General features: G+C 40.3%; 1 protein-coding gene across 2 annotated transcripts in view; it reads left to right on the forward strand.

Moving 5' to 3' along the window:
* The window catches only part of Usp45 (ubiquitin specific peptidase 45), a 67,521-nt gene that overhangs the window by 13,874 nt on the left and 26,247 nt on the right, over nt 1-27,400 (forward strand). Inside the window, exons 5-8 of one of the 2 annotated variants that reach the window (XM_051160790.1) lie at nt 9,134-9,276; nt 9,646-9,741; nt 12,283-12,413; nt 22,579-22,666. In XM_051160790.1, coding sequence (XP_051016747.1) covers nt 9,134-9,276; nt 9,646-9,741; nt 12,283-12,413; nt 22,579-22,666 — 458 coding nt within the window. Of the gene's footprint in view, nt 1-9,133; nt 9,277-9,645; nt 9,742-12,282; nt 12,418-22,578; nt 22,667-27,400 lie in introns of those variants that run through there. The other variant, XM_051160782.1, reaches the window with a different exon arrangement.

The raw sequence follows: 27,400 nt of genomic DNA on the forward strand, positions 1-27,400 counted from the left end.
TCTCATCCACTAAGCCATCTCTCCAGCCCCCAGACTGTAATTGCTCCTTTTCCTTTCCCCCTTAAACCTCCTCCTTGCTCTCCTTCAAATTCATGACCTGGTTTTTTATGAGTTGTTATTGAATGTATATGTGTATTTGTATATAAATATATATTCCCAAGTATAACTTGTTTAGTGTATATAGTATTACCTGTGTGTATATTTACAGGGCTGACCATTTGTTGCTGGACAGCCAATTGGATTGTTCTTCCCTGGGGAGGGCCACTTCTCCCACCCCCAGATTTCAACTTCCAGTTGCCTGTAGTTCTTTGTGTAGGGAATAATGATATTGAAAAACTCTTTTTATGATTTTGCACGAAGTAAAAATAACCACCGAGAAGAAAGCCAGTACCTGTTCCTGAAACTTGCTTCAAGTTATGCAAGGCCTCTTTTCTAACACTCTTAATGTCGCTTATAGAGAATCTAGGCTAGTTCCCGCTGTACCTCTAAAAACAAGGAGCTTGTTGAGTCTCAAGATTTTGATGTCACTGCTCCTTTGCACTTTTAAGAGAATGTTTGAGGGTCAAGGAGCTTTGGTTATATAGCTATAGCTGATAGTCTCTGTTAGAAGTGAAAATAAAAAAAGTTTGAATGTTCATGGAGAAATATCAGTAATTCTATGACTTTTAACATAAATAGTATTTTTAGAAACAACAAATACTTTTCAAAATAAGGTTGAATGAGTAGTACTGTTTTACATTTTTATAAATGTCCTTACTGATTGGTGGAAAATAGCTGCAGTCTCTTTCTGTCTCTGTGTCTCTGTCTCTGTCTGGTTCTACCCCCCCCCCCCCCACCTCTGTCTCTCAGCCCTGGCTGTCCTGGAACTCTCTCTGTAGAGCAGGCTGGCCTCAAACTCAGAGATCTGCCTGCCTCTGCCTCACAACTGCTGGCATTAAAAACGTGCACCAACGATGCCTGGCAAAAATAGCTGTATTCTTCTATCTGCTTCTGTATCACAAGTGCTGTCAATTGACCTGAAAGGCTCTGAAAACCTGTGTTTTACTGCTGCATCCAGCACTACTCCAGGCTATGCTGCAGACTGACTGGAACACAAAGGGTGTGAAGAAAGACAAACACAAAGAACACAAAAACACAGAACAACTGGGCTTGGGTGGTCTAGGGCCTCCTACTTGAAGGATTTGTCCTTAGGACAGTGAAGAGCCATTGTTAGGTTTTCAGTCCAGAAGTAAATGGTCAGTGTTGTATTTTAGTCAGATTATTGACTTGTAATATAAGACAGGTAGAAATGGATACATACCAGCCAGTGACAGATCGTATGACTAAAAGAGTAAATATTTCTAAGGCTGATGATTAACTAGACTTTAATTAAATTAAATGGATTTTCAGAATAAATAGGTGCATTAATTATTATTCACTTTCAAACTAGAGAAATTGTGGCAAAACAGTTTTTCTTAAAACTTCTTTCAGCTGTAGAAATGGGCAAATTAGCATTAATACTACATGACTGGTTTAGGTAATTGCATTAAGCAATTGAGATGAATCCAGTACAGGTTCCCAGAAGAATGCTTACAGCTGTGTAGATTTCACATCTGATGTTAGGATTTGGATGGGGGTTGCGGGGGACACTCACCCTTGTCATATGCACAGTGAAAAGGTCATATATAGCACAAGATTGAAAAAGAGCAACAACAACAACAAAAATAATTCTTGCAAGATCCAACCAGAAAGATGGGTCATAGAGCAGAGACCGGGAGACTGTAGAAGAACCAATAATGTTGGCAGAGCCTGTGGGGGAGAAAAAAACATGCAAAGTGCAGAGGGCTTTTAGGGCCATGGAATTATTACAATAAGATGATACCTGTCATTCTGTATTTGCCCATCTGAAAGGAACATACACTACCCAGAGGACACCTAATATAAATTACGGATGCTGGGTGATAATCAAGTGTCAGTGTAGGTTCATCAGTTCTAACAAATGAACCATTCTGGTGGTGGATGTGGATAACAGAGTTTTTGGACGTGTGAGGACAAGTGTGTGGGGCTCATTTTTACTTTGAACCTAAAATCTCACATTTTTTAAGTGACCCATGTACTCTGAAAGGGTCATTAAGCTACGTTAGTAGGCTTGTGTAATGAGAGTATTACATAAATATCAAATTTAGGAATTCCTGATAGAATATCGGTGGATATTGGTTTGCTTTTTGTGAACTATACAGGAGACTAAAAATTCCATGCATTTTCTAGAGCACCTATTAGTCAATATTTTTGTTTGTTTGTTTGGATTGTTGTTTTTTTGTTGTTGTTGTTTTTGTTTTTTGGTTTTTGGTTTTTCAAGACAGGGTTTCTCTGTGTAGCCTTGGCTGTCCTGGACTTGCTTTGTAAACCAAGCTGTCCTCGAACTCACAGTGATCCACCTACCTCTGCCTCCCGAGTGCTAGGATTAAAGGCGAGTCCTGTGAGGCAGAGGCTTTGGTGTCAGAGGTTTGACTTTAGCTGTACGCCATGGCAGAGGAAGGTATAGCTGCCGGACAAGATGCACTTACAAGAAGAGTGCCTCAGCCATGAGGGCCCAGCGCGTGGACTTTGTGAAGCTGCCAAGCCCATCTCTTTGCACTTGTGTGGGATTTTGTTGAGCCTGCATATGTCAGGTTGGTGAGGACCCTTTGTTGCTGAGCATTGAATCAGCCTAATTGTATGTTTTAGGGTTACCATTGCTGTGATAAAAGACCATGACCAAAAGCAACCCACAGGTCCATATCAAAAACAGTGGGGACGGGAATTCAAGTAGGGAAGGAAGCTGGAGGCAGGAGCTGATGCAGGGACCATGGAGGGGCACTGCTCACTGCCTTGCTTAGCTTGCTTTCTTATAAAACCCAGGCTCATAAGAAGCTTCTGTAGACCTGTAAACTCTTTTCTAAGCCCAGCCTAGTGAGCTTTCAACACTCAATGGCTTTTCCAGCCACAAGATCCAAAGTCCTTCCACGGTTCTTGACAAAACAACATGGTCAGGTCTGTTACAACCATACCCCACGATCCTGGTACCAATTTGTCTTAGTTAGGGTTACTATTGCTGTGATGAAACACCATGACCAAAAGCAACTTGGGGAGGAAAGGGTTTATTTCACTCACAGTTTCATATAACAACAAACAGTTCATCAGCAAAAATAATGAGAGCAGGAACTCAAGCAGGGCAGGAGCCTGGAGCCAGGAGCTTATGTGGAGCCCATGGAGGGGTGCTGCCTGTGGGCTTGCTCCTCATGGCTTGCTCGACCTCCTTTCTTATAGACCCCAGAACCACCAGCCTAGGTGTACCCCACCTACAAGAGACTGGAAACTCCTACATCAATCCCTAATTAAGAAAGTGCCCTGCAGGCTTGGCTACAGCCGGATCTTATTTTCTTAATTGAGAAAATAGAGTCATCTCTCTGATGACTCTAGCTTGTGTCAAGTTGACATAAAACTAGTCAGCTACTAAGATTGTGGACAGCAAGAAACTAGGGGAGTGGTTAGGCCTGATGCCTGGCTCAGTTAGGGTCTCCTGAAGCCCAGGCATCCTTCAAACCTGCCCTACTTCACAAATGCTGAGATTATAGGTGTGTCTCAAACTCTTACACTAAATAAGGGAACCTCAAAACAAACTTCGTCCTCTCCTGTAAGAAAAGGGGAAAGACTGGGGCCTGGAGAGATAGCTCAGAGGTTAAGAACACTGATTGCTCTTTCTAAAGGTCCTGAGTTCAATTCTCAGAAACTACATGGTGGCTCACAACCATCTATAATGAGACCTGATGCCCTCTTCTGTTGTGCATGTGTACATGCAGGCAGAGCACTGAATACATAATAAAAAAAAAATCTTAAAAAACAAAAGAAAGAAAAGGGGAAAGAAACAGCATTTTCCTTTGGCTTAACTGAGGCAATTCATAAATACTCATATAAAACTCCAATCTAATATTACTTGATAGCAAAGCTTTATCTTTTATTTTGTAGGTTGTTTTGGAATTTCTTCAGTCAAATTATAAACTCAGGTTAAATTCTGAGTTTTAAAGTGCTCTTTGAGGGGCTGGAGAGATGGCTCAGAGGTTAAGAGTACTGACTGCTCTTTCAAAGGTCCTGAGTTCAATTCCCAGGACCTAGATGGTGGCTCACAACCATTTATAATGAGATCTGGTACCCCCTACAGGCCTGCTGCCTCACATAAAGGCAGAATACGTTATAATAAAAAATAAATCTTTAAAAAAACTGTTTGAGGAAATAATGAGAATTAAAAAATAAAATAAAATAAGGTGCTCTTTGACAAGATTATATAGAGCGCTGGATACAGAGATTAAGAACATTGGCTGTTTTTCCAGAGGTCCTGAGTTCAATTCCCAGAAACCACATTGGGGCTCACAACCATCCATTATGAGATCTGGTGCCCTCTTCTCAGGCCTACATTCAAGCAGAATACTGTATAAATAATAAATAAGTAAATCTTTCTTAAGAAAGAAAAGATTATACAGAGTGGGCAGTTGACAACAGCGTCATTATTCCTCAATAAACTGTTTATAATTTATCATAGTTTTTCATGTCATTGTTGTTAGATCCATAAGTGTGTTTTATTATGTGTTTAAGACTTTCCAGTTGTACTCTGAAAGTCTTTTGGCACTCTAAAATTGTCAGTATTATAAAACCATTCTGTTGCTCTGCTTACTTTGAGTGCATGTGTCATGTGGTGCAGTGAACTGAGACTCACTAAGCAAGTGTTCCATCATCAAGCCATACTCCCAGCCCAGTTGCCTTAAGATTTTATTTTTACTCGTGTATATATGTGTATCTGTGTGTGGGTATGTTCGTATGTGCGTGCAAGTGCCTCTGTTGTCTAGAAGTGCACATCCAGTCCTTGGAACTGGAGCCCTGGGTGGGTACGGGAACCAAACTCAGGTCCTCTGCAAGAATAGCACATGCTTTAGTGCTAAGCTATCTCTTCAGCCTCCAAATGCTCTCTTTTCTTTTGCTTCCTTCCTCCCTTCCTTTCTTCCTTCTTGCCGTCCTTCCTTGTCTTCTTTCTCCCTTCTTTTCTTTCTTTTTTTTTAAGTTGTGGGTGAAACTTTAGGTAGAAAATTGAATGGTAATAAAAATATTTTAATATTCTTTGATTTTTTTTTTTTTTTTGTAGAAGTTTTTCTGTTTTCATTGTAACACACTGAAAAGTTCTTGGAGTTCAATCTTTAGGATATTTGGTTCTGTGCATTTGAAAGTGGGGGGGGGGGCGCACTAGGGTGCAGCTCATTTTCTAGCACGCTTGCCTACATTTGCCTAGGGCTTGAAACCTGGGGTTCAAGCTCTAACAGCACATAAACTGGATATGGTAACACACACACACACACACACACACTTTTAGGTATGAAATAATTGACTCATTCAGATATCACCCTGTTTTAAAGTAGAATCTTGGCTGTCCACAGACAATTCTTTTTTTGTTTTTGTTTTTTAAGACACAGTTTCTCTGTATAGTCCTGGCTGTCCTGGACTCGCTTTGTAGACTAGGCTGGCCTCAAACTCTCAGCAATATGCCTGCCTCTGCCTCCCAAGTGCTGGGATTAAAGGCATGCGCCATCACTGCTTGGCTCAGCAGGCAATTCTTTAGTGAATAGATGTACAAAATGTATATACTTAGTTTCACTAAGATAATACCATAAATTTAAGGCTTTGTGATAATAGTGGTTCACATAATACCTGGCACATTGTGGACATTACATTAACTAACTGAATTTAAATTGTTCCATATTCTAAAACTTTCCCTATTACTTTAAAATTTAAAAGTAGCTTTTAGAAAATGCTACTATGTTTTCTGGTTAAATTAATGATCTGTTTAATCAGCCTAATAATATTGCTAATCTTGGATATTTTCTCATAGACTTGTAAAAGGGAACAAACAGACCCTTGCCACTTGTGTGAAGTGGCTATTTAACCATGAAATCAACTGTGTTTATTGCTGCTGCCCTGTGGGCATGTTCTTTCTGGCAGTGCTGTCCATATTTGGTGGCTGTGCATGGAGAGCCAGGTGGTGCTGCAAAGCATCGCACAGTGAAGCGTGGATATCTCCAGCTTTGACATTTGTCATCCCTGACTGCTGAAGGGAAGGGAGAAATCTGTTTTTCCATATGTTTATGCTTTTTTTTTTTTTTTTTGCCTGCAGTTTTGTCCAGATGGTCTTATGAACATTGTTTACTTTGGGATGTCATCCCAGATGTTTTAAAAAGTGATGGATTAATGAGGTATACAGATACATAAATTTATATTAAAATTTTCAGTGTTGCTTATTTCTAGGGCTATTTTTGTAAGTGACTATGTGTATTATTTATTTGTATGTATTTATTTCTTTCAACCATTGCTTTTGTGTAAAAAGTTAAAGGAACAGAGCTGGTAGGTAGTTCAGTTGATAGAGTGCTTGACTAGGATGGCAGAGTCCTGGGTTCAGGCCACAACACTGCATAAAGCCGTGTATGTTGATAATTGTCTGTAATCCTGAACACTGGAGGGGGAGGCAGGAGGATTGCACCCAGGTAAGGCTGTGTGAGCCCTTGCCTCAGATATGTTACATATCAGAACACCACTTAGTAAGAAACACTAAAGAAATGGATCACCAAAACAGCATCAACAACAGAACAGCCATGGGACATAGAGATGAGGTTAGCTGGGAAGCAGGGATCGACAAGCATAGCAGAGGACCAAGAGTTTAATAATGGAGGGTGAATATTTAAAATACAATGAGAACAATTATTGTATAAACTTAACATATGTGAATACAAGAAACAAAAATACAGTATCAGTGAACATCCATAAGTCAGACAGTAACTCTAGGAGAAATCCAGCCTTTTTAATGCCTGATGAATTCCTAAGATGGACATGAAGAATTGGAGCATCTATGATCTGTGAATCCTGGAATTGTGATCTGCTATGGACATATCAAGAGATGACTGTAAATGGTTTTTGTTGTTATTGTTTCTTTTTTTAAGATAGGGTTTTATGTATCCCTGTGCAGACTCACTATGTAGCTGAAGATGACTTTCCACATGCTGAGATTGCATGTGTATGCCACCAGCCTGGCGCTCTGTGATACAGGGAATGAACATGGGGCCTCATGTGTGCTAGACAAACAGTCTCTGAAGTGAGGGGTATAATCTGTTACATAGATATGATGAACAGGTCAGTTTATAAATGTTCGAAATTGTTTTGCATTCCTTTTTGTTTGTTTTTGTTGTTGCTTTTTTTTTTTTTTTTTTTTTGAGACAGGGTTTTCCTGTGTAGCCTTGGCCACCTTGGAACGTGCTCTGTAGACCAGGCTGGCCTTGAAGTCACAGAGATCCTCCTGCCTCTGCCTCCCAAGTGCTGGGATTAAAGACATGCGCCACCACACCCGGCTTGTTCCTCACTCTTACACTGTCATTGAACACAAACTAATAATGCCGTTTTTAACTGGGCATGGTGTTACAAGCCTTTAATCCCAGCACTAGGGAGGCTGAGGCAAGTTCAAAACCAACCTGGTCTACATGGCAAGTTTTAGGCCAACCAGAGCTACGTAATCCTGTCTGGAAAATAATAATGCAATTTTCAGATATATACTAGTTGTCTAAATTGTCTAGTACAAAGCAGGGCACTCAAGTCATTACTTAGAAAGTTTACTTTTTCTACTATACTGTGATCCCATTTATTTTTAGCTTTTAAAATTTCAAATTTACAGGAAAGTTGCCAAATTTTACAGAAGGGCATCATCACTGTAAGATGATAGTATTCCTGACTCTGTCTTTTTTCCTGTTTATTAGTTGTCATATTTTCATCAAAGTTTTCCCTCTGAGCCTGATGTGGCGAAGCTCCATTTGAATCCTAACACTCAGGAGACAGAGGCAGGCCGGTCTCTGTTGAGTTTTAAGCTACCCTGGGCTACAGAGTGAGTTCTGGGACAGCCAGAGCTACCTAGTGAGACCCTGTCTCAAAAAAGAGAGAAAGACACACAGCGAGACAGAGAGTGTGTATATTTTCCCTTCCAGGACTGGAGAGATGGCTCAGTGGTTAAGAGAACTGGCTGCTTTTTCAGAGGATCTGGGTTTGATTCCCAGCACCCACATGGTGGCTCACAACCCTCTGTAACTATTCCCAGGGGATCCAATGCTTTCTTTGGCGTTTGTGGGCATTAGGCAAGCTACGTAGTACACAGGCATACATGTAGGCAAAATACCCATACACATTAAAATGTTTTAAAATTAAAACAACAGCAACAACAGAATTTCCCCTTACCACTTAATCTCATTTTTTAAAAAATCTATTATTAATTCGCATTCATTCTGTAATCATGTATTTCAGTACCCCTATTTACCACGATGCTCACATTTTGATGCCAGTGGCTTGTTTGTTCTGAGCAAGAGCTCATTCCATGTAGCCCAGGCTGACTTCAAACTCTATTTCTAGCTGAAGATGGCTTTGAACTTCTAGTCATTCTATGCCCTCCTCCCATGTGCTGTAGTTGTTGGAGTATTCCACCAAACCCAAGTGCTCACTATTATTTGAGCCCTTCCTTATTCTTTGGCACAACAGTTTCATAGACTGATTTCCCACCTTTGGTACTGGAAGCTTAGAATCACCTTGTGTTTAAGCACTTTACTACTTTCCTTTTGGGTAATGGTATTTATTTATTTACTTATTTATTTATTTATGGTTTGTTTTTGTTGTTGTTTTTTGTTTTTGCTTTTTGTTTTTTGTTTTCCCAGACAGGGTTTCTCTGTGTAGCCTTGGCTGTCCTGGAGTCACTTTGTAGACCAAGCTGGCCTCGAACTCACATCGATCCACCTACCTCTGCCTCCCGAGTGCTGGGATTAAAGGCATGCGCTACCACGCCCAGCAGGGGAATGGTATTTAGACAGAAGGTCTGTTCATCTATTTCTCTTTAAATTTTTAAACTCATCAGGAAATTATTCTGTAGTGGAATATATGGTACAGATAGATATATTAGAAAGAGTTTAATTGATAGCAGTAAAATATAAAAACAAAAAAAAATTTTGTGGTCTTATTTGGTTTTAAGTGCTATATTTAAATTGCCAAGTAACACAAATTTAATGTTACATCTCATGTCTGTTATGTTTTCTCTCACTCATAGGTGCATTTTCGAGAATCATAAAACTTTGTGAAGAAAAACGTGAAACAGGTGAAATAAAGAAGGGAAGGAAAGGCAGCTGTGTGCCATCTGTTAAAGGAATTACAAATCTAGGAAATACTTGCTTCTTTAATGCAGTCATTCAGGTAAGAGTCACCAGAGTCACTTCTAAACTGCAAACAGACATGTAAGCTAGTTAATATGCGCACAGCACACAGGCACGCTTGTAGTGCAGACTGTCCAAGGACTGTTGAATGCCCCTCTAGAAAGCTCTGTTTTCCTTTGGAGTAGTTATTGGTCATTACCACATGCATCCTCACAGTGCTACTTGGAAGTCTGTTGTCTTACAGTGCTTCATTACTGACAGGAAACATAAAGTGTATTCAGTTAAACCTTTACAGTTTTAAGTGGACGTGATTTGCCAGGCTACATGAGGTTTGAAACTTTGAGAGTATTCATCAGATCAGAGGCATACTATAACTGAACCAGGAGGCTTGGCCTTTTCTGTTGTTTAGAACTTGGCTCAGACTTACATTCTGTTTGAACTGATGAACGAGATGAAAGAAGATGGCACCAAACTCAAGATCTCTCTTTCGTCAGCTCCACAGCTGGTGAGTAACAAGTACAAGAACACATAATATCTGCTTTCAAATGTTTCTTTTCTGTTTCTCTAAACTGCCAAGGGTCTCATAAAAATAATAATCAGATAACTTTTTCAGAAATTATAACTTTAAGACATGCTATGATTCAGACATATCATGGATCAAAATGTACAAAAATATTAAGGCAGTTTTTATGTGCGCATACTGGAAAAAACAAGTCAGACTTTTATTGAGCAAAGTGTCCAGGACTCTTGTTTTATAGTTAATGGTAATGCGTATTTAAATTTAGGTTGTCCTTGTTGTTCCTTAAACTTAGATTTAAATATTTGGCATTTTGGGGATTAAAGTGTTTTTATTAACAGTTTATTTGGTGTGTATACACACGCACACCATGGTGCAGGGGTTAGAGGGCAACTTGTGCGGATTTCTTCTGTTTGGTGTGGCTCCTGGTGCTTGAGCTCAGGTTATGGGCTTGCCGGCAGGTGCCGTTTCCTGTTAGGCAGCCACCTCACAGGCTCTTCATATAAAGGGTTTTGAAGTCTAGTCTGATGGTGAGATTTTAAGGTAATGAAATTACAAAGAGAGCCATTGCTGGCCAGAAGCTGGCCTACCTAACACCCAGTCAGGCCATGTCATTCAGTCTCACGATAGGGCACCCTCAGGCTCGGGTTCTTAGATTGGGACAAAATGAGAACCAAGTAAGGCCGTTTTGTAATTTATCTAAGTCCTCACTAAACATATTTACTCTGCCATTTAGAAACATATTTACTCGGCCGTTTAGAAAACCTGAGTACCTCTGTTGGCGAACTTGAGGGTGAATGACATCCACTTCTTTAGCATGCGTACCTCAGACCTCTCTTGCCCTCTCTGTAGATTAGACTATTGAGATTGTCACTGGTAGAATCACCTCTGTTTGCTGATGGCATCTGTCGAGAGTAAATACTCATTTCTTTAGATTCAATGTCAAATTACTTAACCAAAGTACAGATCTTTGGAGGATCTTATAACACCTCTTACTGAGACACTCAGCATTCTCCAAAAATGTATGTTCTACCTCATGGTAACATGTAACATATAGTTGGCTAACTTTATTTCACTGTATGTGAGTTTTGGATGGACTTTTGCATGAAAGGACTGACATTAGTAATCAATAGTTATTGAGAGCTAGTATAGTGCATGTGCCTATACTGCCTCAGACAGCTGAATGGAGACTATTCAAGGCAGCCTAGGCAATGTGGTGAGACTTTTGATCTTTATGTTTAAAAAAAAAAAAAAGGCTACAGAAAGGAAGCAGAAGCCCAGCTACCAGAGGGAGAGGGTTAGGGGAGGAGTGAGAAGTGTTGGGCAGAGCCACTGGTACTGAGGGATGCTGGGAGAGCTGGCCAGCTTCCGCTTTGATGTGCTAATAGCACCTCAGTTAGCCCTTGTCTGGGCTTTCTGAGACCCAACAGTAAGGTGACGTTCTCGCAAATACATTTTGTGTTTATTTGTGAATTTGTTCAAATACCAAGAAGGTTTATAATTTTGCTTGCAGAAAAGCACATCAAGAGACAAGTAGAATCAACTGAGGGTTAGTGCTCTCACTCAGGCTCGTGGTCTCAGTAAAAGGCAGAGGATATTGAAAATACTGTGGGTTTTGTTATTATTGTTTTGTTTTGTTTTTTCTTTTGTTTTTTCTAGACAGGGTTTTTCTGTGTAGCCTTGACTGTCCTGAACTCACTTTGTATATCTGGCTAGCCTTGAACTCACAGTGATCCACCTGCCTCTGCTTCCCAAGTGCTGGGATTAAAGGTATGCACCACCACTGCCTGGCTGGTTTTTTTGTTTCTTTAAGCAAGGCATAGTTACCAAATTTGTGTCCCTAGGCATGTCCGGCCACTTACTTTAGTAAGCCAACTAAAAAAGCCAAAAGAAATGTGGAAAGTAGAAAAGGGGAGTTGTTCAGTGAGGCTGCATTTGTGGAGAGAGACGAAGAGATCCAGCCAACGCTTGAAGTGAGGAGCGTTAAATCAATGGTTCTCAACCTTCCTCATGCTGTCACCCTGTATGTGATGACCCCAACCATAAACGTATTTTTGATGTTACTTCCTAATTGTAACCTTGCTAGCATTATGAATCATAATGTAAGTACCCATGGTTTTTATTTAAGGGTCTTGGTGAAGAGGTCACAACTCACAGGTTCTCAGCTTCTTATTTAAATAACAGGCCCAAGGTATGCAAGGGCTTAAATCTCAAGAGTGTCTGGGATTAAGCCTTAAGCCTTATTCTGTAAAGTGACCTGACCTATTCTTTGAACTCTGTGAAATACACTTCCACCTTGGGAGGCACCTTTCCTGGGGAAATCCCCATTTTTTAGGGGGTCCATTGTTTCAGATTGAGTGATAGGAGTCTCTTTAGTATACCTGCATTTTTGCTAGTCCGTTAAAGCATTTAATCTCACAAGATAATTTAGTTACTGTCATTTAAATAAAGCATAACTCTTAGATTCTTGGTAATGTTTTGTTTTGAAATGATATGTTTCTGACCATAGCATTGCTCATGTTTTCAAAGGATCCATTAGTGGTGGAACTTTCAAGCCCTGGACCATTGACTTCAGCCTTGTTCCTGTTCCTTCACAGCATGAAGGAGGCTGAAAAAGGACCACTTTCTCCTAAAGCTCTTTTCAATCAGCTTTGTCAGAAGTAAGTGATATTTTATTTGCCTCAGGGAGTGGCCAGGTTCTGGATGGTGGCCAGCCTCTGATGACCACGTCTAGCTACCTGGAGAAATGGGCCATGGGGCAATATATGTTTCTCCCTTTTGTCAGTGTTACAAAGGTTTGTCCTTGGTTGGTGTTTAAAAAGAGATAGAAGTGCTTGCTTGGATTTGGAAGTGCTAGCATAGGAATGCACTGAAAAGTAGACTTAAGTAGGTTTATGGGAGACAGGAGAGATTGGAGCTCCTCCAGGAGCCACCTTATTGGTTTTATAAAGAGGATGAGTGAGCAGCAAGGGATAATTTGGGAATTCATATTCAAAAGAAATTGGTGCAAATAGCTTGCCTTTGCTTCATGGGATGGGGTAGACAAGGAGTTCCTTGGGGTATAGTTCTCCCTTCTAGTGCGATTATGGGGCCCCAGTCAGCTGTCTGGGTCTTATCTCTGGAGACCATGAAATCCCAGGAGGCAAGAGATTTAAGAAGGGTGGTGGAGTGTTGGAGATTGTAAGGGAGGGCTGCGTAAGAGATCATCTACATACTGGAGAAATTAGAGGATAGATATAGGTTGATGAAGTCCTTTTTTGAGGCCTAGCCAAAGTAGTGAGAGCTGTCTTGAAATTCCTGGGGCAAAACTGTCAAGTAAGCTGCTGGGCTTGTAGTATGTCCAGGCCTTCTGAAGTGCCACTAAGTAGGGTTGAGAGTGTGTGTGTGTAGGGGGATAGTAAAAAAAGCATCTTTAGCCAGGTGTGGTGATGCATGCCTTTAATCCCAGCACTATGGGAAGCAGAGGCAAGCAGATTTCTATAAGTTCAAGGCCAGCCTGGTCTATAAAGAGAGTTCAGGACAGCCAAGACTACACAGAGAAAACCCTGTCTCAAAAAGCCAAAACAAAAACAAAAACAAAACAAAACACAAAACAAAAAACAAAAACCCGAAAAAAACTAAACCCAACCAACGAACCAACCAAACAACCAAACAAAGCATCTTTAAGGTCAGGGACAGAAAAGAAGGCAGCAGAAAGGAAGATAGAGGGAATGAGCATGTATGGGTTAGAGACCACAGAAAGGTAGGAACAGTGGCCTGGTTGACTCTTCAGAGGTTCTGGAGAGGTGATAAATATTGTTGCTCTTTTTGACACCTAGGAGTGTTAGTAGGAGTCCAAGAAAGGGGAGGTGCAGAGGGTGATGATGAAGTTTGGGCAGCAGAGAGACTGTTCCTGTTTGGGGCTGTGGTATTCTAGGGTGGGGCCTCATCACCAGGATCAAAAGCCAGACAACTGGAGTCGGGGTTGGATATGGGTCCAGATTTTTGGTGGCAGAGAAAGACCTGGTGGGCAGGACTGGAACTGGAGAGAGACGGGTGAGACTGAAGGGCAATATAGCCTTGGGCATAGATGTCTTTATCAACTGTCTGTTGCTCTGAAGGGGCACCATGACCACAATAACTCTTGTAAAAGAAAGCATTTAATTGGAGTCTTTTGTTTTGTTTTGTTTTTCAAGACAGGGTTTCTCTGTGTAGCCTTGACTGTCCTGGACTCACTTTGTAGACCAGGCTGGTCTTGAACTCACAGAGAGCCACCTGCCTCTGCCTTCCAAATGCTGGGATTACAGGCGAGCACCACTGTAACTCATTTAATTGGGGCTCGGTTATAGTTTCAGAGGTTTGGCCTATTATTATCAAGGCAGGGAGTATGAGAATTCTAAGTCCAGATCCAAAGGTAGCAGGAAGGGAGAGAGAAAGAGAGACACTGGACCTGGCTTGGGCTTTTGAAATCCCAAAGCCCATCCCCAGTGATACACTTCCTCCAGCAAGGCTGCACCCTGCAATCCCTGTCAAGCAACACTTCCTAATGTCCAAGCATTCAGATCAGATCTGTGAGTCTATGGGGGCCGTTCTTATTCAGACCACCGTAATAAGGCTGGACCACTGGCCATTTCATTGAGAAAGTTGTCTAGGTCTATAAATAAGAAAGTCAAAACTGAAAGTTCCAAATTGGGGCGGGAAATGGCTATTACCAAGGGAGTACTGTGGCCAGATTTGAGCGGGTTAATTTAATGAGTTTGGTGGGCTGGAGCTCTCTAAGATGGATATTTAAGATTACTTTGGAGACAAGTCAAGAAAAAGTCTAGGGACTGATGAATTTAGAGCTCATTTGAAAAAATTGGTTTAAATTTGAAATGACAGGCAGAGCCAGTTGAGAGTCTTCTTATCTGACTGTCTGGGACATCCCTCAGGGTTAGAGAAAAGATGAAAATGAAGCTGAGGGGGGCATTCATATGCTTAAGACTGGGATGGGGTGTCACAAAGTCAGGTGATCTGGAGGAGTGAGAAGCTCCCGGACTTTCTAGGGTCTTGTCAGGGTGCCTCTGTATCAGAGCCAGGAGGTTTTTTTGTCCTGCAGAACTTGGGTATGTCAGTGGAGATATGGTGAAAGGCCTCTCAGCCTGAGATCAGAGTCTGGGAGGAAGAGGTCAGAGGAAGATGGGTAGGGAGGATTTGGAGGAGACTGGAGGATTGTGATTGCATTGGGTTTACATAGAGTGCCAATAAAGTCCCAAGAACTGAGGTCCACCCGGCCTCGATCGTCCCCAGGGCTTGACTGCTCTCAGGCACAGAGGACACACACACAGGTCAGAGATAACAGTTTGAAACCAACGGCTGTTTCACCTTTATCGTGAGCAGAGGCATCTGTGCCACAAGGGAGGAAGGAAAGCGTTCTGCCCAGACACGAGGTGTAAAAGATGAGGCAGAGAACCAGACAGACTCAGTCAAAACAGACTGCTTTATTGGAACCGTGAGGGGTCTCAGCCTTTCCTCAGGATGAAGGTTGATTGCATTTAGAGGATCCAGGAGATGAGAGAGGGTGGGTGGATACATGTTGGTAGCATGAGTTACTTTTGCTATCTGGGTATATTGTTTCTGTAGGTGGAACTGAACAGTCAGGCTGTGGCTAAGCTTGTTTGTTTGATTGTTTGTTTGAGGCAGGGTCTCCCTAGGTAGCCTTGGCTGTTGACAGGCTAGCCTCAAACTCACAGAGATCCACCTGCCTCTGGTGCTAGAATTAAAGGTGTCAACCATCAAACCTGTTTTGCTACACAATTCTTTGTAGCTTGGGGCTACTGCCAAATGCAGCTTGACATAATTCCTGTAAATACACATGGCCTGAGGCTGTTACTCAGCATTGTTAAAATGTTCACTCATTTCTTTTTCTGAAACATTGAGATTGATTACGTCAGGTTACTGTGTGTAGAATTAAAACTGCTCTCTTGATCCTTATAAACTAGTGCAAGCCAGTAACTGAGGTGTGAAAGAAGGAAGTTCTTTAGTGAGAGCTTGCATTTTATAGTATCTACAGACTGTAAAGTTTTGTTTGAACTTAAACTAGTCCCAAATATAGAGGGTTTAGCATGCTTCATTACTCGGGACATAATGTTTCTTTGGCACCTGAAGGCCAGAAAAGTCTGTGAGAAGCTTGGAGATCTGGATGCCTGATAAAATTAAATAGTTTTATGGTGTTGTATGCTTTAGAAATTTGTTTTAACTCTGCCCAGAATAGCATCATTTTTTGTTTGTATGTTTCCTCCTTTTATTAAGATTTATAAAAAGTGCTTTAATACCAGCACTTGGGAGGCAGAGGCAGGCGGATTGCTATCGCTGTGAGTTCAAGGCCAGCCTGGTCTACAAAGCAAGTCCAAGACAGCCAAGGATACAGTGAAACCTTGTCTTGAAAAAAAATTTATAAAAATTAAAAGTATGTTAAAATGGTTGAGTGCACCTAGATTAAAAATTCAGACTCCTGCCTACCCTGTTCTTCAGGAGTCATTACTACATGGTTAGCACCCCTCACCTGATATGCTTAGGGGCAGAAATGTCTTACCCTTTGGGTTGGTTCTGATTTTGGAACATTTTCATATTTTATGAGCCATCTTGAAGAAAGGATTCAAGTGCAAGTACAAAGTTCACTCATGTTGTCTATGAGCCTTACGAGCATAGCCTGGCAGTAATCGTATTTTTTAACAACATTATGTTTATAACATGTACAAGAGCTTGCCTGCATATATGTTTGTGTACCACCTGTGCCTGGTGCCCGTTGAGGCCAGAAGAAGGCATCAAATCCCCTGCAGCTCCAGTTTGAGATGGTTGTGAGTTTTGGGAACTGAACTTGGTTTCTGCAAGATCAGCAAGAGCTCTTAACGACTGAGCGCCTAGTGGACATTCTCACAATATTCATGGGAACGTTTTGGACGATTCTGTAAAATGTATTTGAAATGAAGCTAATTCATACTCTTGCTATCTTTTATTTAGGCTTCATTCGTGTGTTTTAATTTCTCAGATTTAGGCTTATTAGGTGTATTTTTTGCTTATTCTGTTTTCCTGATTTGTGTCCCCACTTCTTTCTCACTCCTAGTCGCATGCCACTCCTACACTTTCTTCCTCAACTTTCTTCATTCTCTGCTTACTCATTTTAAATCTTAAGTGCCATCACATAGCCCTTCTAGCTGGCTTGGAGATCAAGTTTCCTAATATTTTATTTACTTTGTGGTCATAATTTGGGGGTCTGGTAGCCTGTAAAAGGCTCCGCTTTAGGTATTCAGGCTGTCTGTCCTGTTGTGGCCTTTGGAAACATTGTCCAGTGCCTTCCTTCAACAACCTGAAGGGACTTTCCCAACCCTTAAACACTAAACTTCCTTCTGGTCCTGATGAACTACATATGTCTTTATAGCCTCTCAAGGTTGAACTCTTTTAGGCCAGCATGGCTGTACTTTGCTTTGCCTATTTAATATTTGTGTTCCCTGGAGTTCACTCTGCAGTGAATACCACTTGGAGCTTTTGTTTGTTTCCTCTTTATTATTGTTATTATTATTGTTAGTAGCAGTAGTGTGTATTGTTGCTTGAGGCACAGCATGTATATGGTGGTCAGAGAACAACTTTGTCTGATAGTTCTTTCCTTCCACCTTTAAGTGGGTTCTAGGGATCCAACTCAGGTTTGTTAGAATTGCATGTTGGGTAGCAAGTACTATTTCCTGTTTATTGCATATTGCAGGCCCTTGCTTTCTCTTATATTTTGGTGGTACGTTTGTTGTAGAGGAAGTCTTTAAAGTATGAGATGATTGATGTGTCATTACCCAGAAGACATCTTTACAAACCCTCTTCCTTCCTTCCTTCTTCCTTCTTTTCTGTTTTCTTTCTTTATTCTTTTAGAAAGGGTCTCTATTATGTGTCTCTAGCTGTCCCGGAACTCACTATGTAAACCGTGCTGGCCCCAAACTCACAGAGATCCATCTGCCTGTGCTTCCTGAGGGCTGAGATTAAAGGGGTGAGCCACCATGCCCAACTGTTTTCTTTTTCTTGACAGTCACCAATTTTATCCTTGTACATAGTTTTCCTTTTATATCTCCAGATTTTTCTTTTTAATTTTTTTTAGATTTAACTTTTATTTTATGTGTATGGGTTTTGCCTACATGTATGTCTGCACACATGCATACACTGCCCAGGAGGCCAGAAGAGGGTGTTGGATCCCCTGGGTCTTGAGTTAGAGACATTTGTTAGCTATTTATACAAACTATCTCAGTATTGAACTCTGTCATCTGGATGGATGGCCTGTGCTGTTAACTGCTAAGCCACTGTATCTTGAGGATTTTAAAAGCCATTACTCGTTTCTTTTTAAAAGGTGTATGTGTGTGTGTGTGTGTGTGTGTGTGTGTGTGTGTGTGTGTGTTTATGTACACTACTTGTATGCTAGTGCCTTCTGAGGTGAGAAGAGCAGCACATTGGCTCACTGGAAATGGAGTGACAGGCAATTGTGGGCCGTCTGATATGAGTATTGAAAACTTAAATCTGGTTTTCTGTTAAGAATGGTGATTGCTTTTAACCACCAGGCCATCTTTCCAATCCCCTCTTACCTGTTCCTGATGGCACCAATTTAGTTAAGTGATATGATTTGAACTGGAAACGTCCTTCAGAGTCTCGTATGCTTCAGCGCTTGGTCCCCAGCTGCTGGTGCTGTTTTGCGAGGTTGTGGAACTTTGCCACATAGGGCTGAGTTGGTGGATTCCGGGTCCAGCCTCCCCTCTGCTTCCTGATCCACCAAGATTGAATGAGCTGCATGACAAGGTCCCGCTGCTGCGGACCATCCTGCTCTGGATGCCGATCCCTGCCCACCGGGATGCGTGATGGAGTGTAGCTTCTGGAAGTCTGAGCTCAAGTCAACTTTCCCTTCTGCTGAATCTGTCAGAAAAACTGTCATCATGGTGGGGAGATAATTATTGTCCTAAGGCACATTTCCTATGAATATTCATCTTATCAAATAGGTTGAATGTCTTCATACATTTGGAATCTGTTAACTTTTTAAAAAGTAAGTTTAAAGGTCTCTTGATAGTGGTACCTCAGGTAGGCTACTTCAACAATCTTGCAAGTTATTGGATTATGTTTTTGATTTCTCAGTAAAAGAATGAAAAAATTCTAGGTTAAGTCCCCCCCCCCCCACCCAGCGATTATTTAGAAGACAACAAGCACTTTGTCTGTGGTGGAGATAATTTAGAAAGGCAGCGTTTTTGTTCATAAATGATCTCCACCCTGTGTGTCTGCCCCAAACCCCAAGATTCCTCTTCCAACTGATGTCACCGGTGTTGCTTGATTCTGATGACACAAGTGTACTAGGTGTTTTCCACTTCTTGTGACGGTAGCTGTGGAAGATCAAGCCACACTGGGCTGTATTTCTGGCCGCAGTTTCTCTGACCTCCAACAAGCATTCTATAACATGGTGCTATTTGCAGCTCCCTAGGAAATGAGTAACTGAAATGGCGTTGTTTTCTATGTTAATGTCACTGCCAATTCGCTTAATTTTGTGGCAGGCACATTAATGCATTGTGGTTTGGATACTAATTATGAGATAATGAGGAATATTACTGAAAGTACTAGATTCTCGGGGGAGCGGGGGTGGGGGGGGAGGCGCATGCCTTTAATCCCAGCACTGGGAGGCAGAGGCAGATCTCTGTGAGTTCGAGGACAGCCTGGTCTACAGAGTGAGTCCAGGATAGCCAGAGCAGTTACACAGAGAAACCTTGTCTTGAAAAAAGCATCTCCCCCCCCCCACACACAAAAAAAAAGCACTAGATTCTGGGTCACTAGACCTGGATTGGTATTTAGTGACATTTAGCTTGTTCCTCTTCAGTCTTCTCAAGTAGAAAACGTAGTTTGTTTTCACAGATTCTTTAACAATGATGGTAAATGAGACATATATATAATATATATAAAATAGTGAAAATATTTTAAGTTTGTTTTGTACTAAATTAAATACTATTCTGTGTTCATTTCATAAAATTCATCTTAGATTAGTCTGTATTCTAGGGGTAGCTTGCATTACGGAGAAACATTCATCTTAAACATTGGAATTTGTTTTAGGCTTTTAAGATTTTTTAAAATTAGCATATATTTATTGTCCAAACAGTTGATTTTATTATAACTTTAAAAAATATTTATTTATTTTTATGTATGAGTGTTTTATTTGCATGTAGACCTGTACATTAGAAGAGGGCATCAGAATCTGTTATAGATGGTTGTGAACACCATGTGGTTGCCGGGAATTGAACTCAGAACCTCTGGAAGAGCAGACAGTGCTCTTAACCACTGAGCCATCTCTCCAGCCCTTATTATGACATTTTTTTAATGCATGGTTGTAATCTACAAATTTTACATTCTCCTGCACTGGTTCCTTTACTCTTCCCAAATACTCTTTTTTCACTTTTATATCTTACTTTGTTTTATTGAGATGTCCACATATGAGAAAAACATAATTCTTTCTTTCTGAGTGTGGCTTATTTGACCTAACATCTCCTGTTCCATCCATTTTTCTAAAAATGGCATGGGTTTTTTTGTTTTTAAGGTTTATTTGTTTATTATTATGTATACACTGTTCTGCCTGCATGTATACCTGCAAGCCAGAAAAAGGCATCAGATCACATTATAAATGGTTGTTGGATTTATTTTTTAATGTCTGAGTAAAAATTTGTTGTGTAGGCATACATTCTCTTTATCCATTTGTGTATTGATGGGCACGACACCTAAACTAATCCTGTATCCTGTGATGGCTGTTGTGGCTAGCGCTGCAGTAAGCGTGAGTGTGCATAACTTCTGTGTGTGGACTTAGGTGCTCAGTCATGGTAGTGCTGGGTCACATGCATTGATTTTCATAGTGTCTGTGGCATTGCACAGTCCCAGCAACAGTATATAGAGTTGGCTTCTTAATGTTGGCCATCTGACTGGGGTGAACCTCAGTATCTAGTTTTGTTTTGTTTTGTTTTGTTTTAAGATTTATTATTATGTATAGTGTTGTGCCTGCATATACACCTGTAGGCCAGAAGAGGGCAGCAGATCACATTATAGATGGTTGTGAGCCACCATGTGGTTGCTGGGAATTGAAATCATTACCTTTGGAACCGCTGAGCCATCTCTTCAGCCCCTCAGTATCTAGTTCTAATTTGAATTTCCCTGTGGCTAAGGATATGGAACCTTCCTTCTATATTTCTTAGCCACCTGAGTACTGTCTCTTCAGTGTTCATTACTCCATTTGTTGCTGGGTTGTTTCCTCTTCCTGTGTGTGTATATGTGTGTGTGTGTGTGTGTGTGTGTGTGTGTGTGTTGGTAGTGGGTTTTGGTTTGTCTTTACTAGTCATTTATGGCAGGGAGTTTTCCCTCAGTCTGAAGGCAGTCTCTTTATGCTGGTGATTACTTTTCTGTGAAAAGTTTAATTTTATGCAATCTCACTTGTTAGTTACTATTTTATAAGCTATCAGATGCTGTTTCAGAAAATCATTGCCTATACCTATATCTTGAAGTATTTTCCTTTAGTAGTTTTCAACATTTCAGGTGTTACAGTAAGGTCTTTTCCATTTTATGTTTTTATTTGTTTGTTTAGTTGGTTGGGTTTTTGTTTTTCTGAGACAGGTTTTCTAAGTTTAACAGCTTTGGCTGTTCTGGAACTAACTTTGTAGACAGAGATCTGTCTGCCTCTGCCATTCAAGTTCAGGAATTAGAGGTGAGCACCACCCGGCTTTGTGTTAATTTTTATAGAGTGAAAGATGACATCTAGTTGTATTCTTCTCTATGTGTATCAAAGTTTTCTCAGCGCCATTTACTGAAGTGGCTGTCTTTTCTCCAACATATGCCTTTGACACCTTTGCTGAAGTGTGTGTTTGTGTCTGTATCGTCAGTTCCAGTCTGGTGGTTCGCATAACTGTTGTTGTTGTTATTTTTTCTTTAAGATTTATTTATTTATTACGTACCCAATGTTCTGCCTGAATGTGTGCCTGCCAACCAGAAGAGAACACCAGATCTCATTATAAATTGTTGTGAGCCACTGTGTGGTTACTGGGAATTGAACTCAGGACCTCTGGAAGAACAGTCAGTGCCCCTAACCCCTGAGTCATCTCTCCAGCCCCTCACATGACTGTTTTTGTGCCACTGCCATTCTGGCATTGTTACTATGGCTCTGTAGAATAAATTGAAATTAAGTATTGTGATACTCCCAGCAGTGTTCTTCTGCAGACTTTAAAAAAATACCAAAATCAACAAAATATTAGCTATTAGTACCTCTATACATATCCCTTAACTGTTTCATTCATTCATATGGAAAATCTAATTGTTAAATCTTTAGAAGGAATATATATTCATAGTTATCAATGTATAGTTATATTAAGATTTATTCTGTAATGATGCAAATATATTCTAAAATAAAAAGCAAATTAATATAGTAAGGTACAGGATATATCTTAATCTTTTTATTCTTTGAGGTAAAGTGATAAATTAAAGCAGCTTGGATTTGAGTGCTATTTTTCTTGCTGGTTGTATAACTTTGCATATTATTTTAACAACTTTTCCGGCCCTTCATTCAATGGGTTTGGGAAAAAGAAGTTAAAGTTTGTAAAACTGTTAGTACTGCGTATGATATACTTAATAAAAAGTAGCCATTTTGGTCTTAGTGCATACCCGATGGGCTTGTTTTCACTGGAATGGGAATAGCATTTTTTTCTCTTTAATTGAAAGTAATAAACTTTTCAAAGTGATATAATTTATGACTGACATGTTGCTGATGATTCATGGAATGATTATCCTTTGTTTTCTTTTCTGCTTTGTTTTTTAAAATTCTAGGGCTCCTCGGTTTAAAGGTTTCCAGCAGCAGGACAGTCAGGAGCTTCTGCACCATTTGTTGGATGCAGTGAGGACAGAGGAGACAAAGGTCAGATTTCTAAATGTTTGTCACACGTTCTCTTTAAGGCAAAGGTATAAATTGCAAATTATTTCTCTAATTTTAAGGTATAGTGAGATGTAATTTTTATCTACATTTTTGCCTTTCTTCAGTAATATTATTTCTTTTATACCTTTGTTCCCCCATTTCCCCCTTTAAAAAAATGTCCTGTAGCTTTTAAAATAAATGATTTCAAAGTAGCTTAGAGACAGTGTTGCTGTGGTGCATATTTATAGTTCCAGCCACTCAAGAGGCAGAGGAAGGAGGATTGCTGGGACCCAGGAGGTTATAAGGAGATCCCTCTCAAGAGGAAAGGAAGAGCTGGGTGTGGTGTTGCATGTTTTAATCCCAGTACAAGGAAGGCAAAGGCAGGCAGATCTCTGTAGTTTGAGGCTGGCCTGATCCACATTCAAAGTGAGACCCTGTCTTAGAAGGGAAGGAGGCAGGGAGCCAGAGAATGAAAGGAAGGAAGGAAGGAAAGAAGGGAGGGAGGGAGGAAAGGAGGGAGGAAATATCTTAAATGCTGAAGGCAAGGGATATAAATAGAAGAAAGTCAACAGCAGTCTAGAAAGTGACCCCTCACCCCTGTATTTGCCTTTCTTCTAGTTTCTTTGGCTCTTAGAGTGCTTTCATTTCTGTCAGAAGACTGAGTAGGGTTTGCTTTTCATGCTGGAAATCAGCGCATGCTCAATGTAACATGCACACTTCAGTTTCCCATGTACAAAACCTAAACTGACTGTTGTGATTTTGAATTCTCAGTGGAAACCTTCACTGCCCTATACTGGCTTAGGTTCATGGCTAGGGGAGTGGAAGTTCAGCCATGCAAATCAGGAAACTTCTCTATGAAAAGTAGCTGCTAGGAGGATCTCCGTGAGTTCGAGGCCAGCGTGGTCTACAAAGTGAGTCCAGGACATCCAGGGCTACACAGAGAAACCCTGTCTTTAAAAAACCAAAACAGCTGCTAAAGTGGCCTCCTCAGACAGTGCTTATTCCCATCCTATACCTTAACATATTGGTTGTTTATTTGCTTTAATATGACATTGGTGAAAGTTAACTTTTTGGGTCTTTCATGTAAATACTTTATAATTTATCAGAGAGGGCATAAAATAATAAAGATGTCAGAAATATAGCACATTGCTATGTTCCTGATGTGTTCTCTAAAAGTGCACATATTAGAAAGCTGATCACTAAAGTCACGTGTTAATGATATTTGGAAATGGGATCTTTGGTGTAAATAGGGTAACGTGTGCGAATGAAGCGGAGGAGGGATCCATGTCAACATATCTGCACTGCCACACCTACGGTGCCTTCCGCCACCATGCCAGACACCAGGATTCTTGTCTATGCCGTTGTCTTTTCCCTGGACTTTGAAAGCAGGTCTTGCTATATAGACCAGGCTGGCCTTGAACTTGAGCCTTGTTTCGTGTATTTTGTTACAGAAACAGGAAATAGACTAACACTATATTTTCTCCCTTTCTCTCAGAAGGCATTACTAAGTGCCTAAACAGATCCTATGAGCCGCTCTGTTAGTTATAACCAGATAATAAGGTTAAAACTTCTCAAGGCAACTAGTTTTTAATCTCTGTAGTGATATGAAATATAGCAGTCAAGTATAGCCAGAGTGCTTCCTGGGCAGCGTGAGTTCTCCCTCCGCCCCTCACTCACCCCAGGGCCTTACAGAAGCTTAGCAAGTACTCTTAAAGGCCTGCTTTGTTTTTTGTTTTGTTTTTGTTGTTTGGTTTCTTTGTTTTGTTTTGTTTTGTTTTTGTTTTCAAGACAGGGTTTCTCTGTGTAGCCTTGACTGTCCTGGACTTGATTTGTAGACCAGGCTAGCCTCGAACTCACAGCGATCCACCTGCCTCTACCTCCTGAGTGCTGGGATTAAAGGTGTGTACCACACTGCCCAGCAAGGCCTGCTTTATTTGAACTGTAACATTTGTATTAATGGCTAGTTTTTAGTGGAGAGTCTAATGTTTTCTTAGAAATTATCTCAGCAAAACAAAGAATGAGTGAGTTGATTTCTCCATTCTACAAAACAGAATATGCTGTAATTACACTGTTTTGCTGACTTTCTTACTCACCTAGTCCAGCCTTTGGAGCCTTCCACTCCTTCTTCCGCTCCAACACTTTTGTATGTATTTTGATTTTGAACCTTCTGTTAAGATTTGTCTTATGGAGCCTGGGGACATGGCTCAGCTGTTAAGAGCACTGACTGCTCTTCCAGAGGACCCAGGTTCAATTCCCAGCACCCATATGGCAGCTCACAACTGTCTGTAACTCAAGTTCCAAGGGACCCAACACCCTCACACAGACAGACATGAATGCACATGAAATGAAAATAAATAAATCAGTTTTTTCAAAAAGGATTTGTGTCTTGACCTAGCAAGGTGTCACATTCTGGTAACTGCACACTCTGGAGGCAAGAGAATGAGGGTGGTGAATTTGGGGCAAGCCTAGGCTACATAGTGAGAGCTTGTCTCAATACCCAAACAAAATAGAAAAGATTGGTATAATTTTCTAAAACTTTTCTAGAGTTATGTCTTCCTCCAAGAAAGGCATTGTTTTTGTCTCCTTCCTTTACACCTGGGTGGAGTCCTATAAATATTGGATGAGTTTATTACAGCTCCATATCAGAACTTGAGCTGGACAGATAACAAAGTCGCCTGTTAAATTGTTTATTCTGTCTGCTTTCCTGGGTATTTGCAGCTATTTTGAATATGTTATCATTTGAATAAGTTGATAGGTAACTACTATACCATGTTATAGCTATATTTTTTTTTTAAATTAAAAAATTTACAATTATGTTTTGAAGATATTAACATTCCCTGTGCTAAAATTTGCTCATTTTACAGCTTTATAGTTTTTCCTGTAGAAATATGTTTATTGTGATAGTGATATATCAATATAAATTAATTAAGCTTTTTTTCTTTGCATCATTTTTCTCTGTTGTACAGTATCATAAAGACTCAGTCAGAACACGTTCTTATTCTGTTGTTTGAGGGGCATAGATAGTGTGACAAAATTAAAACGTCGCGTCTGTGGGTGTCTTTAGCCTCACAAGCAGAACAGCCGTGCTAGTCAGTTACATTGAGTCCGCAGGCAGGGGCTGCATTGTCGAGCCTGGGAAGGAACAGATGCTACGTGTGCTGTGGTGGACACGTATCGCTGCCCTGGATTTCTTGATGAAAGAAAGGCTGCAGTGTTGTGTCGTCCACCAGAATTGTGTAGAAATGACTTAACACTATGGACCTTTCCTAGTGTTTCCCTAAAGACTTTTCTTGTGACTCTAAAGTTGAGGAATATAGTATTGCTAAAGTGAATACAGGGCTAAAGTGGACATGTGAGTAAAAATCATACATGTTTGTGCATGTACAGAGTATATAATTACATTTACTATAAACAGGTCCTTCGTGGACAGCCTTTCACCTTCAAATTCATGCTTTCTTTGTGCTTTTTTACCTTCTCATTTGAGCTGTCATTAACAATAGACTTCTATAATTTGAAAGATACAACTTTGTAATTTCTTGTTCAGCAAGACATGTTAAAGGCAGAATGTTTCACATGTGTGTTTAAGCAGCTCCATGCTTGGCATTTCCTTTTAACCATAATGTAAAGATGAGTGTGTGTGTGTGTGTGTGTGTGTGTGTGTGTGTGTGTGTGTGTGTGTGTGTGTATTTTGAGTTTGTCATAGATCCACAGATGGGAGCTTAAGAGGGAGATGATTCCGTGCTTGTTGAATGGGGCTTGGGAGACAGCAGTGTTTGCCAGGTGGTCTTTTTCATGCCCCCAATACTATAGCTTGGACCTTGTCAGGCAACCACTATCTCTATTGAGTCATATTTTAGACCCTTAATTTACTTTATAAAAGTAATTTGGAGCTTCTTTTTTTGTTTTTTGTTTTGTTTTTTTGGGATTGAGTTTTCTGTGTATAGCCCTGGCTGTCCTGGAACTCACTGTAGATCATGATAGTTTCGAACTCACAGAGATCCACCTACCTCTGCCTCCTTAATGCTGGGATTAAAGGTGTGCCCTACCACAGCACAGCTTGGACCTTTTAAAAAGTGTTTGTTCTACTTCTTAAAACAGATTTTGTGTTAATCTGTGAAATTATTAGGATTTTATTCTTTTTTTCTCCTTCTTTCCTTCCTTCCTTCCTTCCTTCCCTCCCTCCTTTCATCCTTCCTTCCCTCCTCCTGCCTGGCATGGTGGGTGATTTTCTGTCTCTTCTAGAACTAATTTTAAAAATTATATTTTCTTGGAAAATTGCCCATTATATATTTTCTCTAAGTTTCAAATGTAATTATGTTAGAGAGTATCCTCTTGGGGTTATTTAAATTTTCTTTAACTTTTATTTATTTATTTATTATTTTTGCTTTCATACCATTATTTATTTTACTTTTCTTTTAAGTGTGATATTCACCTTACCTTTATTATATTATGATATTATATGATATATTATATTATATTATGTTATGTTATAATATTGCCTTTCAAATGAGTAATTATAACCAAGAACCAAATGAATCCCAAATTCAAATAATTACCTGTGGGTTCATATATTATTTCTGTCCAGTCCTGGTTTTTGCTTTGTTTTGTTTTGTTTGATTTTTTTGAGACAGGGTTTCTCTATATGTAGTCTTGGCTGTCCTGTAACTCTCTTTGTAGCCTAGGCTGGCCTCAAACTCACAGAGAGATACCTCCCTCTGCTTCCTGAGTGCTGGGATT

The sequence above is a fragment of the Acomys russatus genome, chromosome 2, assembly GCF_903995435.1.
Source record: "Acomys russatus chromosome 2, mAcoRus1.1, whole genome shotgun sequence".
In the NCBI taxonomy this organism is placed as follows: domain Eukaryota; kingdom Metazoa; phylum Chordata; class Mammalia; order Rodentia; family Muridae; genus Acomys; species Acomys russatus.